Raw genomic sequence first — 16,213 nt, 5'->3', positions numbered from 1 at the left:
CAATGACTGTAACGAGAAGATGGTCCCTGCTTTGGCATCGCCTGTTTCGGGCACAATGACTGGAACGAGATCCCTGCTTTGGCATCGCCTGTTTCGGGCCCAATAACTGGAAGGAGATCCCTGCTTTGGCCTCGCCTGTTTCGGGCACAATGACTGGAACGAAATCCCTAGGCGGTCGCATCGCCGCAGACGCGCCTGGAAACACCTGGCGATGAGTGTTGCGGTGACGACGATCGGGCCAAAATGTCCGCCGCCCCGCCGCCGTCGCGCCGGCAAAACCACGTGTCGCAGGCGAAACGCAACAGCGGGCATCGAGCGACGAGGTCGCGACTCCTCGGATGACTGATCCGCAAACAGCGAGAGAGGGCGCGGATTTATCTCCAACTCGACATTGGCTTTCACCGCCTTATGAGACGCTCCGCTCTGCGTGCTGCCGCGCATCCGGGTAGTGCGTCATCGTTGCGTTTGCTTACTCGTTTGTTTGTTGCTATAGGAAAACCTTGTTGACGGACGCGCGTTCAGTGTCCGACAACTGTTTATGTGGAAAACTGAAGCCGCTTTTGGTTGAGTTGGAAGCGCGAATCCATTTTCGGCCCTGCTTATCCGCTTATGACTCCGCGCAAATTGTGACCCGAGGTCGTCGGTGGGAGGTGGCGATTCGCAGTGAGAAAAAGTGGAAAGAGCGAGACAGAGGAGCTCAGGAAAGGTCGCGGCCCCGAAGACTACATTTTTTAGTGAATAGATCGCTGAAGGACGGTGATGACGACTGGCTCGGAATTTGCTCTTTTTATTGTTTCAGTTGTTGTTAGAGGTACTCTTTATCTTTTTTTTTTATTTTACTGTAGCTTTAAAAACATCTTGCGGTAGTGAGTCACTGATCGAAATATCAAAAGGAAGAATGACCTCCGATTTTCTAAAATAGCTTCAAGTCTCAAGATGGTGCGTTGTCGAAAGCAGCTTCGATGCACCCAGGCGGCTTAATTATTGACCAGCTTCAGAAGCAGGGCCGAATGGAGGCGCATATATCCTCTTTGAAATAAAATGGGGGCGAGGCACCAAACTTAGCCAAAGTTGCTTGAGGAATCTTAACGGGACAATTTACTGGTAATTTGCGTCACTAAAACAAAACAAGAAAACATCATTAAGGCTTGATTCCAAAATGTACCGTTAAGGTGAGTAAGAACTCGCCAAGTTTACCGACTCTCTGTACCTTGCACGGGCGGGTGGATTCAACGAGCAGCGTGGGCGTGCACTCGTGGTTTGCCAGGCGACCTCGTATCGTAATGGAAATAAAAACAGAGGGGTTAGAAAGTATCTCGGCTGCCGTGTAAGAGTCACGCGAGTGCTCCATCCATCCGGTTGGTTTCCTAAAGAAAGCGGCAGATCCGACGTGTATTGATTTCATGATGGAGCTGCTCTTTGCAACAATAATAAACATGGACACATGGGATAAAAAGACAAGACGCGCGCTCGTCCTGTCTTTTTTTTTTATTTTAATCATTGTCGGCGTTCTTCCGCGTTGTGCGTTATGAAGTCAAGCAGACTGGCGAAAGCCATGCCTATGTGGGGATCGGTTATAATGATGATGATGCCGCGTCTGCTTCTTCACTGCGTGGTGTTCTGCCTGTCTATTCGGGCGCAGCCAGCGGCACTATGGGGCCAACAGTAGCGCCGCATGGCCGGTTGCCCGTTGGGCCAAGTTTATAAGTGGCAAGACCAGCGGCACCCTCAAGGTGTAGGGATGAGGCTTTGCTTTAAAGTACTAGAAGAATAACACTGGCGCTGCGATCATTCAGCTGTAGCATAGGAATGACAGGTTTGTCTAGCATTCGTGCTTGTGCGTTATTTATTGCGCTTATCTTTTTTTTCTTTAGGGATCGAAGAAATATATATATATATATATATATATATAATATATATATATATATATATATATATATATATATATATATATATATATATATATATATATATATATATATATATATATATAGATAGATAGATAGATAGATAGATAGATAGATAGATAGATAGATAGATAGATAGATAGATAAAGGGGGTTAACCGAGGGGCCCGATTTTTATTAGTCATATCATAAGAAGCCAACAAACACTGATACCAAGGGTAACATAGGGGAAATTACTTGTGCTTAATAAATGAAATAATGAAACGATAAATTAATGGAAATTAAAGTGGATGAAAGAACAACTTGCCGCAGGTGGGAACCGAACCCACAACCTTCGCATTTCGCGTGCGATGCTCTACCAATTAAGCTACCACGGCGCTGTTTTCCCATGCACTTTCTTGGGTATTTATGTCCTAGTGGGTTCTCCCTAGTGGGTGCTCCCAGGGTTCTACTAGGACACATAAATACCGAAGAAAATGGATGGGAAAACAGCGCCGCGGTAGCTCAATTGGTAGAGCATCGCACTCGAAATGCGAAGGTTGTGGGTTCGGTTCCCACCTGCGGCAAGTTGTTCTTTCATCCGCTTTAATTTCCATTAATTTATCGTTTCATTATCTCATTTATTAAGCACAAGTAATTTCCCCTATGTTGTCCTTGGTATCAGTGTTTGTTGGCTTCTTATGATATGACTATATATATATATATATATATATATATATATATGTCGTAACGCGTATTAGTCGTAGTGCCGGTTATATCAGCGGGCCGGAGGCATCCAGGGGGAAGCAGAGCTGCGCAGGTAAGCGGATAAATTATATCTCCTACAGGCGATAGTCGTTTGCAGAAGCGTTGTAAGGAAGTGTTGGTAACTCTTCTTGCATCGAAAGTACTTGCTTGCTTCACATTTAACTCCGCTTTCGAGAGTTACTTATGTACTCCCCTATAGGTACCTTACCGCTCGCTGCGCTTGAACCTACACAGAATGAACGCACTTTATCGCCTAGCACGAGAACTGTCAGAAATTATATTAAATATATATTACCAGCGGGTAAGTATCTGCAAAAAGATTGTTACTGGTACTCCTTTGTTCTTAGTTTAGAGCTTAAATCCCTCAGCCACGCTGTCTGCACAAGGGTCGTTCGAGGTTGACCGGGAATTTCGCTTATTGAGAACACACGAGCGCGGAGAAATGCGCACGATAAAATTTGCGGTCGGTGTAACCTCGCCATACAGATTGCAACAAAAACACTTGCAACAATTCCTATCTGCCCGAGTGCCGTCGACTCGACGGCTATCGGGGAATAGCGGTGCGCGATAAAATTTCTGAATGGAGACAACGTTAGTCCTGCTGCAATTCTATGAATATAGTACATGGCCAGCAAGTGGATATCACTGACGCGAGTAAACGCATCGTCTCGGCCGTACTGAACGGTTAGGAAGCAGCGGTGACCTGTAACGGGACATTTATTCGCTGCGTCCACGACGTATATAGGTCTGGTCCATTTTGATCTTGCGGGACCAGTGACCGTAGCTTGCCAAGTTTAAGCCCGCATCCGCTGTATCAGTATATTTTTATAAGGCCCGCCCTGCAAATTTCCTTCCAGAGACAATACAATCGGATGTGGGCGCGCATTGACGTTGATGCACACGCCTCAGCGAGCGTGCGCCGGTGAAGGACTGTTTTTTTTTTTTTTTTCATATACCCTAATCCTGCCGCGCATGAAAGGGCGTGACCAGGCAGTCACCGTGTTGACCTTGTCCTCTCGTCATTGTCACGAAAGCGCTCACTGTTCTGTTGGACGATCGATAATTGCGGTTGGTCCAGTCCGTTAGCTTCATGCGGCAGTAGCTGCTTTTGAATGCGAGTGCACCCGTTTGCTGTAAATGGTTCGGATATCATAGCTGTCGCTGTAGTTAACCCTTTAACTACACGGCTGGCGTGCGTTTCTCAATAAGCTATCAGTAGTCGACATCAACACGTGCGGCCTGAATGATCAGGTGGCTGTGGTGCCTGCCGTGACTTCTGCTGCGGATATATGTTCAAACGATGAAACGCTCCCTGTTTGTTTGTTTGTTTTTTCGTTAATGGCGAAAATAGCCGACCCAGACGAGGGGAGACAAAGAAACCTGTTAATTCATGTGCGTTTTGTGGAGCTGACGTCCTTGGCGGTGTTAGCACGCCCGGAATCCACGCAGAGCAGTGCCAGCGGGAGTGCGATAATCCGATAGGCATGTAGACACATCCCGTTGTCCTTTCACGGCAATCCGCTGCCAATTGCCCTCCATTGTTTTCACGAATCGTTAACCACAGTGACAAAACACCATTCGCAAGGTCGCGAGTCCCCGTGTTTCCCGTCCCTTTCTGTGTCTCTCCTTCCTGTTTTCTTTTTCTTCTTTTTTAATTTTCGCTGTGCTACAGAGCATTATTATATCTCTGCTGCAATCACGGTCATCTGAACAACGCATCTCTTAGTATGATTCACTGACAGTGCCGGCGTCAAAGGTAAAAAAAAGTGAAAGCTTCACCCATTCTTTGTTCTTATTTCTGTACAAGCACACGACGCTTTTTCCGCTTTGAAATTCATGAGCAGCTCAGCTGACAGTTCTGTCGCAGCCGTTTGTTCATCTGTGTGAGAAGTCGCTCTGTATAAGCAGCAGGTCGAAAGCAAGATGCCTCGCATTGACGCACGCGCTCAAATGGTTGCCGACACATGGGTATAGATAGCGGCGAGACATTTTTCGTTGAACATACACTCTTAATTAAAATCAGCCTTCGACTGTACGCAAAACATTGCGTGTGTCTGACAAATATGAACGTGTCATACAATGAAGAGACAGAAGAAAGATATGTCCCATGTTATTCGCGTTCACAATAGTGTGTCTTAATTGCTTAAGATAGCACCTCAGCTAGTACACTCAGCTCGTTTTCTTCGTAGTCTATAGGCCTACGTTGGGAACATGAAATATGCTTCTTCGTCCGGATCATTGCAATAGCGGGGCGATATTGCTTACGCAATTTTTTTTATATGAAGCTTATGTGGACCTGCGTGCAAAAGATACGTTGCTGGTCTATAGAGCACCCTGATGGACCTACGGACACATGATCACGTGGCTGCCACGTTGATGTAAGGGGGCATGGCAAGGTAGCATTAATGGCGGCACAGTGGTCATGCCGAGAATATTCGGTTTAGTGGGAAAGCTGGCACGTCCCAAAAGCCGCTTCTTTTTCCAACGCGATCTTTGCCGAAGTAACCGATCTCGCACCAGACATGCAACAGAACACTCGACTGGTCCCGGTGCTTACGATGAAGGAATGCTGTGTATGGCCACCATTGGTTTCTCGCGCTACAAGAGACGTGGCATACTGAGACCTCTTCCACCCAAATAAGGCAAGGGCCACAACGTAACAAGAACGGGATTCGAATAAGAGCTTGTTTATTTACGTATCGTATTTATCTATCTGTATCCATCTGTAATACTCGGACTCTTGTCAAGAAGCAGCTTTGTTTTCTTTATTTCATCTGCCTGCGCTTATCTGACTTTTCTCTCCGCCCGCGTGCACCACCCTCGAGGCGAACTCTTGAAGCCCAGCAGGCCTTGGCCCGAGGGGGCCGCGGTTGTTGGCCGGGCACTAAATGGCTCTGTACGCACGCACGCAGAAGCACGTAAACACGAGGCGGTCACAGCTGCTCGCGGCTCGCGAGTGCAGCCGCCGCCGTGGTGGACCCCGCGTCAGAACGCCGGGAATAGACCGCGTCCGCCCGAACGCGGTTCTTCCGACGCGCGATATCGCTCTGCACCTCGTGGCGGAGGCAACCCCGCCCCGCGCTCCAGAGGCGCGCAGTCTGCCGAATTTACATCGCGCTAAGGGTTGGAGGTGCTGCTGTGATTTAATTCAGCTCGGTTGGATTTCAGTGCGGCAGCTGTGCCGAAAAATCCTCCCAGCTTCGCGCAAACCTTAAGCTAGCTGCACATGTTAAAGAACTGCGTCTTGTTGCATTTTGTCCTTCGAGGCCTTGGCTCGATCCGTGTCCATTAATTTTCAACATTTCCGACTAAAATCTCGTTAACTTGAGGACCTGTCTGCTCGGGCAACTTAAGCGTCAGTCCGGGGTCTTGACGAACATCTTGCCGCCGCAATGCATGAAGGGTCCTACGGGCGCGGCGGTAAGATGCGCATTTGTCTAAGATGTCCAGCTTATTTTTGTCACCTCCTTCCTTATACGTGTACAGGACGTCCTTGGCGAGACACGTGCACGACATCTGTTGCAAGTCTAACCCGCGCTCGTGCACTCTATATGGCTCGATCGGTGCCCTTCTGTGGCTTTTGTGACCACGATCGGCCACTCCGCTTAGCTATTGATAAGAACGAACCGTCGTGCTTTATTAGGCGGCGAGGATCGTCGCTGCTATCTGTTAATTTAAACCGAAAAAAAAAAAAGCTGTTTCTCGCCGTGCTACGCCCCTACTGTTTCCGTTCTCGGGAAGCGCGCGCGTGTATTTTATATGGGCTCCTCGGGTTGCGTTGACCCTTTGTAAACAGCAGCGCCGGCTTGCTTGAGAGGAACCACTCTTGGCGCCTGGAACAACGAGGGCCGTTAGCATTTTACTATTTACCTCATATTCATTATACTGTTTCGGAGTATAGGCGTCATCGGGCCCGGCACGTACCCGCCTGCAGACGTAAACACGCTGTCTTTCCTTTGGCCTTTCTTCTTTTTCTTTCAGCTGTTTCTGGGGTAGCGCTTTCGGGGCAGCTGTGTCGGCGAGGGAGCAGTCGGGCGGCGCTCTGTCGTGTACGTGAACTTTCGACTAAAGAGGCGGACAAACCCGTGCTTAGAGAATGGAAGTCGTGCTGTCACCAGCAACGCTTCTATGAGGTGATCCTATGTAGACTCCGAATCGGGCATACACACCTGACACACAATTTTCTACTCCAAAACGAAAACCCGCCAACTTGCGAGAAGTGCCATGAACCACTCATCGTAATGCACATTATTATGACATGTCCAAATATTGAAACACAGAGGCAAAAGCTTTTACAGAACCTTTATAACTTACACATACCTTTACACCCCGCCTCAATACTCTGAGATGAACCGCTAGTGCCTTTCGCTGACTTGTTCAGCTTTCTAGAAGAAAACGGTTTTTTACACAGACTCTAATATAACGCACCTTCCACTGCTTTAACATTTGAATTCTTAATATCTTGTGGCTGGCGCAGCATGGCCTTAGTTGCTTTTGCGCCATTAAACCCGAATTAACTTGCTAACTAAAGAGACGGACAAAAGAAGCATTTACGGGGATAGGATAGGATACACTTATTGCTCTAATTTACAGAGTCATTCAGCGGTCAGACCGAGTACCTCCATCTTCTTCTAGTCGATGGCGACTCCCGTCTTGCAGGGTTGGCGCCCCTAACATTCTGACTCGCAGTTTCCGGGGAATAAATTCCTTATACATACGTGGAATATGAAACTGTCCTGAATAGCAGCGTGTATATATATATATATATATATATATATATATATATATATATATATATGTGAACCCTTTAAAGTTAGGTCGAGTTGGTTTGTCGGGTCGAAAACCGGTTCTTCGGCTTCGTGTGAATGCTGGTGGGCCGGGTCCAAGGACCGCCGACGCGAGCTTTGTAAACCCACGTGCAAGGGGTCGGTTGTTTCGCCCGACCCGCTCGACAAGGTACACGTAAACGCGTTCGGGTCGGGCTGCGTCAGCTCGATTTCTGACTCAGCCCGCTCGTACAGTTCATGTGAACAAACGTGGAACCAGATAATAAAGTTGTCGATATTTATTACCTTTGTTATGTAACATCCAATCATACGTACCTCGCTCGACGGGCAGTGGCCGAGTGGGGAAGCTCAGCCTGGGGGGCAGCGCTTCGATTACGGGACTTGTCCTCATCAGGGACCCAAGTCCCCTTGTCAAAGTCCCAGGCTGAGGCTTCCCTTGTCCACCCGATGTTGATCAATGGGTAGTTTCCAAAACATGGTGCCTATGACGCGTTCCCGACTCCGCAATCGCTTCCGGTGTATGAAGTCAGCAAAAAACGTGGCCTTTGAGATTGATTCCAGTTACCTCGTGATAGGGCTCGCTGGGCCGCGGATTGAGATATACCATCTATTCATCACTTTCTCCTGACCGCTTGGTCCTGTTTTGGAAATGAGATAACTAGGTAAGACCCCATCATGATGGTATGGTATCGGGTGGTATGACAGTGACTTATCACAATATGTAACGTCGTGGTTCTATATGAAGTATAGTATGTGGTATGGTATGGCGCTTTCTATACGTCACATATTGTTTAGTAGAAGGTTGAATGCTTTAGTCAGCGTTGAGCTGACGGCACATCCGTATTGTTAAAAGAAAAGTGCTAGAGCGAGTTTATCAATCGAAGCAGCACAATCGCGTTGCCCACGAGTCAAGGAGAGAAACTCACCTGATCGGGTCTCGGTGTCGCATAAGGCGTGACCAGCAACATGGGCGCACAATAGACGCACAAGGTGCATGAAAACGTACGCGTGCATATCAAATGTATACATATTACGAGAAGGCAAGCATATAAGGAAAATATGTTAATAATAGTGAATTGTTCGGGGTAAAAGCGCTAGAGTGGTTGTCGCTTCTCCACATAATGCGCGGGAGACTCGAGATTCCTGCCACTGCGTCGCTTGATCGAGCGAGGCGGATTCTCCAGCTGCGTGCGAGTTCTGCTTTCGCTCCCACCGTGCCGCTTCCGGGCGAAAAGTGTCAGGCGTCCGCGCGGTGCGTGTGACCCATTCCGAGCCGGCTTGAATAGATGCGCGCTGATGGGCGCACAAAATGCGGCCATCGGCAAGACGGTCGCGCAGGTCGGCGCAGGCCCCGCGATCTTCGATAGCGGCAGTGTGCCTGGCGTGCACGATGCTGAAATGAACGAGCGCAATGAGAACAGACCGAAGGATGCGTGGAAAGTGATCCTATAGGCTGAACGAAAGGAGGAGGGCAGGAAATATAGTAACAAGCGCTAAGGAATACACTCTTAGAAGTTAAAGGAATATATAGAAAGGAAGAATGCACAAAGGAAATGAACGAGTTTTGACGATGATGAATGATTATTCTTTATGAAGTATATGCTGGATTGTAGTGGCATATGAGCCACAACAATCCAGCACACTATTTAAGTTCATAAGCAACTCTAAAGTCATTATGTATGTTAAAATGTCCACTTCTTGCTGTCTGTGGATTACACCATGGTGAGACCATGTACCAACTTTTAATTGACGTCATTCCCAGTGTTCTTTAGCAATATTCCAAGCATATCTTGCTTGTGCTCACCGCGCGAATGTTTACCCTCTCCTGAATGAGCCTGAATTCGTAAATTTTACAAGATATTCGGGAGCTGGCAAGTATGGCTATGTGATCATGTTTTCAGAGAGCGGCGAGCTAATGTATTACTTATATTATTACATATTACTTATATATAAGCTATGTTGCCGAGTGTTGTAACTGGATAATATGCTTGTAGCTTGTGTGGGTTTCATGCTCTTGTAAATGTCATCTGCCAGCAGTATTTAAGAAATTGTTTTTATTTATTTATTCATTTTTTATTTGCAGGAAATCTGGCCGCTATGTCAAAACACTCTGGAAGCATGTTAGAGTTGGGGACATTGTCCACCTGTCCTGCAACGAGGTCATCCCAGCAGACATTCTGGTTTTGCATTCGAGTGACGAGCAGGGGCTGTGTTACATCGAGACGGCCAACTTGGATGGCGAGACAAACTTGAAGCAGAGGCAGGTCGTCCGTGGATATGCGCAACATGTAAGTTAGTGTTCCACGTGTAAACGGCAGCACCTAGCTCTTCAGCTGTGTGTGTTTAGCAACATGAATACTGTTTTGCACACAAAGGGGGTTTTGTCAAAAGGCAATTCCAGCAGTTTCTTTATCTGCAGATGTTTACAAAATTTGCATATTACGCGCAGCAAACCGTGGACAAGTTGGAATGCTTCCATTTCTTGGATAACCTTGACAAAGAAAGTAAATAGCATTCCGTGACAGTTATCTTTGTCTTTTTTTTTTTTTTTTGGCATGCAGTCTCTTTTCTCGCTGTTTACCTTCCCAGGAAGCATGCAGCTAGCTAGTAGTCATCTACCTTCCAGCTTGATGTAGTTAAGGCTGCAGCTAGTAGCTGTCTTTTGTAAGCTGTACTCTTGACCTAGACCTTTACAAGCCAGCTGGTAGCTCAGCTAATGCTCCTTCCACTTATGGCCAGTAGCCACCTTGGGAAGCGCTGCTGTAGCTGTGGCATAGACATTCAGTGTCCAGGCTTGTTTCAGCTTCGTAGGTGCTATAGTTAGCTCTACTTACCATGTTTACAATCCTGGAAGGTTGATTTTACATGTCACTACAAAAGCACAAGAAAGGCAACAACCACAGTAAAATATTCACTTTGACTGTGGTCAGTGTCTTTCTTGTGCCAAGTTAATTCTCAACCAGATGAGCTGTTGTCAAGCCCTTGGTTTCATTCCACAGTAATATTGCACAGATACCAAATTGATAATCATTTAAAGAAGTAATAGATACAGTGCAACAAAAATACCTTTTGTCCATGCATAGCACCAGTACCGAAATAGTTATCTCAACGTTCACAGAGAAATGTATTTGTGCTCTATATATTTTTCTCCCACAACTTTTCTTTTAAACTGCAGGACAACAGTTTTTGCCTAAGCTCACACAAGTATAAGCATTTCTAGTGATGAAATGGCATCGGCACTAACCAACTTTATAGTGTACCAAAGTTAGTAATAAAACATTGGAGGTTTTCATACAAAGTATGACATCTGCTGCTATGCTTGTGGAACAGAAAAAGTGACTTTTTGTTATGCCCCTTCATTTTTTAAGAATTTAAGATACAGCTTAAACAAGTGTAGCAGTTCAACCTAAGCATACACTGAGTTCACTTAGTGCATTACAGTCCACTCATTTTGTTGAGCCATTCTCAACATTCAAGCACCATGCCTGTAAACAGTTCTGCATCTTCAGAGTCATAAAGGACCACTGTTTTATGATACTAGTGGATCAGTATTAGCATACTATACCATGCATGACCCGCCGTGGTTGCTCAGTGGCTATGGTGTTGGGCTGCTGAGCACGAGGTCGCGGGATCGAATCCCGGCCACGGCGGCCGCATTTCGATGGGGGCGAAATGCGAAAACACCTGTGTGCTTAGATTTAGGTGCACGTTAAAGAACCCCAGGTGGTCAAAATTTCCAGAGTCCTCCACTACGGCGTGCCTCATAATCAGAAAGTGGTTTTGGCACGTAAAACCCCAAATATTATTATTATTATACCATGCATGCCGGCTATAGCTGTGCACTTAATAAGCATGTCTGTCTGAAATATTGGAACAAATGTACAATTATATTTCCCTTATTCCACAGACCATGAGTAGGTTGCACTGCATATGCATCTTATGTGCCTGTAGATTTCCACTGGTATGAAAATGCATGGATCCAATGCAAAAACCACATGTACCATTTTTACGACCAAATACAGACAATAAATACCACTATCACTTCAGATAAGCTGCACTATAAACGATTGAATGCAGTACTAATGGCAGCAGAACTAAGTGCAAGTGGGTGGAGAGGGCATAAAGAAGCATGCAGAAAGGATGTTTCTTGTCTCTACACAGACACAACCTCACATAATGGCTCATATATGCTTAAGAGAGCAGTAAAAAATGCAGTTTATTTTTTAAATACAAATGTGATTCAGTATGGTTGCTATGAATGTGAAGAACTTAGGAATCTTAATTATCATTGCAACAAAAAATAATATAGTCTTAGTTAAAATCGTAATTCAAATGTTTAAAAATGGGTACAAGGAACAGTTAGCTTTTTTTGAGGGCATCGCTAAATGCAGTAGACTTTATTTTCAAATGTAAAGCCAACAATGCAGAGAAAGAACGGGCTAAGACTTGGACGGAATTGTAAGCTTAAAAGGCAGCAAAGGTGCATTCACAATGTTTTCTTGAATGTATCTTTCCAGTGACCAATGTTCTAAAAGACTTGTTTTGACTAAATCATGACTGCAAAAACTATACCATCGTCACACCACACACACAAAACTCATTTGTGCTGCTTTCAAAAGTTACCAATTGTAATTGCAACTGAACTGTGGCTGGCCTACCACAGAGAGCTTGTTGTGGGCCCTAGAGCCATGTTTTGATTAGGAACTAGGCCCGCAATTTCTGCTAACCGGAAAGGCCTAGTTTTCACCCTGGAATACTTTGTTACAATCTTCTGTGGACAACTGGGCCTCCCATGCAGTAAGTTGGTCGATGACGTCACAGCTACAGAACTTCCTTCTTCGTGCCACCTCAGGGAAAGATGCAGCCACTTACATTGGATTGGCGGGCTCATTGGTTCTAATATTCTGCACAAGTTAACACAAGACATCAAGAATGCAAAACAAATTGTGCATCAAAATTATTACTTCCTTTTGAAATCAGTTAATGTACCCAGAAGAAATTCATTAAGGGAGTACTGACACAACAATTTTGTATCCCACTTTTGTGCTTCTCTAGGTAGTTGCCAACCCCACAGTTATGACATGGAGCCTCAATTTCTTGAGCAGCACGAATAATTAATACATCCCATTTTACGCAGCTAGTTTAAAATGTACTCCAAGTGCAGCACTATTTTGTACGTGAAGAAGGAGACTATTCACATCACCGAAACCATAGTGAAGTCATGCAGTGTCACAAACAACTCATGCATGATCCAGTTGGCTCAGTGCAGAATTTGGCGGTGATGTAATGATCTTGTGACTAAAAGCCATCAAATCGACCCTTCCAATTGCACGCTTCTTTTTGAAATGCAGGAGGACTCTCTTCCCTGTTATCCTGTCGAGTATGGAATGATCTGTTTTCGCAGCATGGTCATAGTGTGTGTGTGTGTATGCATCAGTTGTGTGTGGTACCATGAGACTGCCACATCGAGTATTGGTGACATGAATAGGCTTCTGTTTCTCGTCTGAAGCCATACTACTTTTCGCGCATGTTTTGAGCTGTCATACTAAAAGGTAATGCATTAATTAATAACATTTCTATATTATTAAACAAGTAGTTGAGGCTTCATAGCATAATTGCTGAGCTGACAGCTATCCATTCTTGATGTAAAAACGAGACAAAAGTTTTTTAGTGTACTGCTAAAAAAAACTAAGTACTCTCTCATCAGCACAAACAATGACAAACAACCTTATCATCATTGTTTTGATGTCGAATTCACATTGGATATCGTAAATTTCAAAAGGGAAAGGCCATTTTCCTTACCGACAAATACCACAGCATAAAAATTGCTTTTCTGAAGGTGACAGCACTTAAACATCACAATTTGGCAAGCTAGAGTTCAGACTTATATTTATAACTAAATTAAAAAGCTAGAGGTTCCCCACCAATAAATCCAAGCGTAGCTCACTTTCATATATGCCAAAAAACACAGTAAGAATTCTATGTAGTTAAGGTTACAAAATGCATCACATTTACCTAGGAGTCACAGGTGACGCTCAAGCATCAATTTTGTCCGACGGTCTGCCATTGTTTTGATAAGAGTGTGACAACATATTAGCTCACGTTGGGTCATTCCTAGCCGCCTCTGAAATTCAGAAAACATTGATCAGCTGATGCAGGTGGCACAAACGACTACTTAAATTAGAATAGCAATATAATATCACATTACATGCAAATATACTAGGCCATTAACATCCATAAGCTGCACTGGCTTATGTAAATGAAACAGTTTCATTGTGATAACTCACTATTCAACAAACAAAATGAACCATGTTTTAGCCTTGTTTCTTGTCTCAAATTTATTGTCATTGCTTTCTCTCTGCGGCCAAATTAATCCTACATTACTTCAAGCTGACATTCTGTGACAGCTGTGAATCGCTTCATCTAAGGTTTTCCTCTTGCAGTGAGAAAGGTAAACTGTCATATGAACAGTGATAGCTAACACAAAATTTCAAATGTGACCTCCAAGTGAAGACAAGTGCTAAAAAAAAAGGATTAATTTGTTCGGAACAAGAAAAATGGAGAAAGAGGCAGGCTATATTGAGTACACCCTGTTCTGTGACAATACTGCAAGCAACATAGCTGACATTCACATGCGATAGTGCAGCGCAGAAACCATTCAGTAAAAACAGAATAAAGGCCAACTGATGGTGGATCTGGATCATGTTGCTGTAACGTTGAAAGGATATCGCAGCTGGACATAAGTGTCCTCCGATAGATGTTCATTTTAGATATGCAGGAGGTCCATATAACGTCTAATGGATCTTTCCTCTTCAAGCTATAATTTAGCTATAAGTGCCACAGGAGATGTACAATCAAATACAAATGATATGCGAACAGCAGATTGTGTAGCCGAAGCATAACTGAAAGCACAGTGCGCGGCATCGGCCAGCCATCATTGTGCACATGCATGCGCATGTGGTTTCGGCACGTAGTGCGGTGCTGCTTGTCCTACTCCAATTACGTCACCTGTATTTTGTTTGAAGCTTGTATTCTCACCCCGCCACTACAGTGCCATTCCTACCTGTGATTACTATTAAGGTGGCTAACATTGTTGTTGCTCTTCCAGTGTAATACATTTTTAGTGCTATTCAAGTTACGATTAGACACTGGCAGCTTTGATCGTGGAACAAAAGCAAAGCAATGCACATTAGGAAACTGGGCGAGTGTCAGCCATGTCGGGCTACAGATGCGGCGATGGTGCTAGCCACCATAACAGTGTACTGTCAGGTGGGAATGGCACTGCCGCAACGGGATGAGAAAACAACTTTCGCACAAAATACGGGTAACATTTATTGCAGTAGGGCGAGCAGTGCTGCGCTCTGCGCGAGGACAACATGCCTATGCATGTGCACAGTGGCTGGCTGACGGCATGCACGGTACGTTTAGTTATGCTTCAGCCACTCGCTCCGCTGTTTGCATTTCATTTGTCCTCAATAGTACATCCGCTGGGACACACTCATGCCACAGTTACCACCGTCGTCGGCAAGTAGCTGGTGAACTTGTTTGAAATGCTTTGTTAATGTGTAAAAACACACATGAGGTATCTTTCTTATTATATATAGTTCTAGCGCTCATGAATATGTGAAAACTGTGCTCACAATATTGTACATCTGTATTTTGATCATTATAAATTATTACAATTCCTGCAATGGCTACATGAAAAAAGTGAGTTCAGCAAGCGCTACGTAAAGCACAGAAGCGAGCCTCATAATGTCATATCAGTGTTGCCTTTAGAGCGCAGCACCTAGGCGCCCATTTCTGCGTTGAGTGTCAGCATGCCTCGGTGTCCCTCATAACCGAGTAAAAAATGAAAGAGTGAACGCAGAGCACAGGAGGTGATGACAGGTGGCGATAGGGACGAAAGCGTAAGGAGAAAAGGGGTGGAGGAGGGTATGGCAAAATTGTGAGAAGAATAGTGTAGTGCCGCACAAGACAGGCTCTGCGGCGGCAATCGGTACTAGATGGCACCAGAGTCGCGCGCGTCAGACATATGGAAACAAAGCACTGCATGAATGGAGCTATGTCTGTGGCGGCTACTGTGAATCACGCCCATGTGTCACCTACCCACTGACTCTCATGATCTCTGGATTAGTGAGGCAGTCGCGCCACCTTTCACTCTGTTTGCGACGTGCCGCATGAGACAGATTGTCTGCGTAAGCCAATATATCACAAAAGGAAAATGCGTATACAGCTGTGCTCAAATTTTGCATTGAGGAGTATCATAATCGTTAGTGAATTTTTTATTTACAGAATTGATAAAGTTTTATTACAAAAACGATTGGCCCATCAGCCAGGCACATGTATGAAAATATTCATTGCAAGTTATGACTGTGTAAAAACAGGTTAAACACGAGTGTAAAAAATAAACATAGAGCTTCAATAAAAACAACTTCTTGAAAATTTTACTTCACTAAAACAAAAGTAATGAAAAAATGGTGTTAACATTCAGAAAAGGATTAGCAGTTACAATGGCACAACTATATTTAAAACATTAAAACGCATTAGTAGGAGGTAATAATATTACATACTAATGAATGACTGAAAATGCATGGCCTGCATGCCAGCATCTGCTTCTGGGGCCATGAGATTCAAGATAGAAAGCCAGCACTTTCTTGCTATCTTTCAAAATATACACTAAAGGAAAATCTTTGCAAGCAGAATCCCCAGATGGAATGCTCATCTTGATAGGCAACTTGCTAAGGTAGCTTGTCACACCATGAAAGTGCCAAGC

The 16,213-nt window shown here is 44.8% G+C and overlaps 1 protein-coding gene and 1 non-coding gene across 3 annotated transcripts in view; both read left to right on the top strand.

The window, feature by feature from the left end:
* The window catches only part of LOC142578692 (phospholipid-transporting ATPase VA-like), a 212,322-nt gene that overhangs the window by 138,111 nt on the left and 57,998 nt on the right, over positions 1 to 16,213 (top strand). For both annotated transcript variants that reach the window (XM_075688181.1, XM_075688180.1), the window contains exon 3: positions 9,524 to 9,728. In XM_075688181.1, the coding sequence (XP_075544296.1) occupies positions 9,524 to 9,728 (205 nt within the window). The remainder of the gene's footprint in view (positions 1 to 9,523; positions 9,729 to 16,213) is intronic.
* Positions 2,400 to 2,472, top strand: TRNAS-CGA (transfer RNA serine (anticodon CGA)). The gene has a single exon. It is a non-coding gene; the product is annotated as a tRNA-Ser (tRNA).

The sequence above is a fragment of the Dermacentor variabilis genome, chromosome 4 (assembly GCF_050947875.1).
Source record: "Dermacentor variabilis isolate Ectoservices chromosome 4, ASM5094787v1, whole genome shotgun sequence".
Classification (NCBI taxonomy): domain Eukaryota; kingdom Metazoa; phylum Arthropoda; class Arachnida; order Ixodida; family Ixodidae; genus Dermacentor; species Dermacentor variabilis.
Note: the sequence above shows the minus strand (reverse complement) of the source record. Positions and strands in the feature narration are given on the sequence as shown.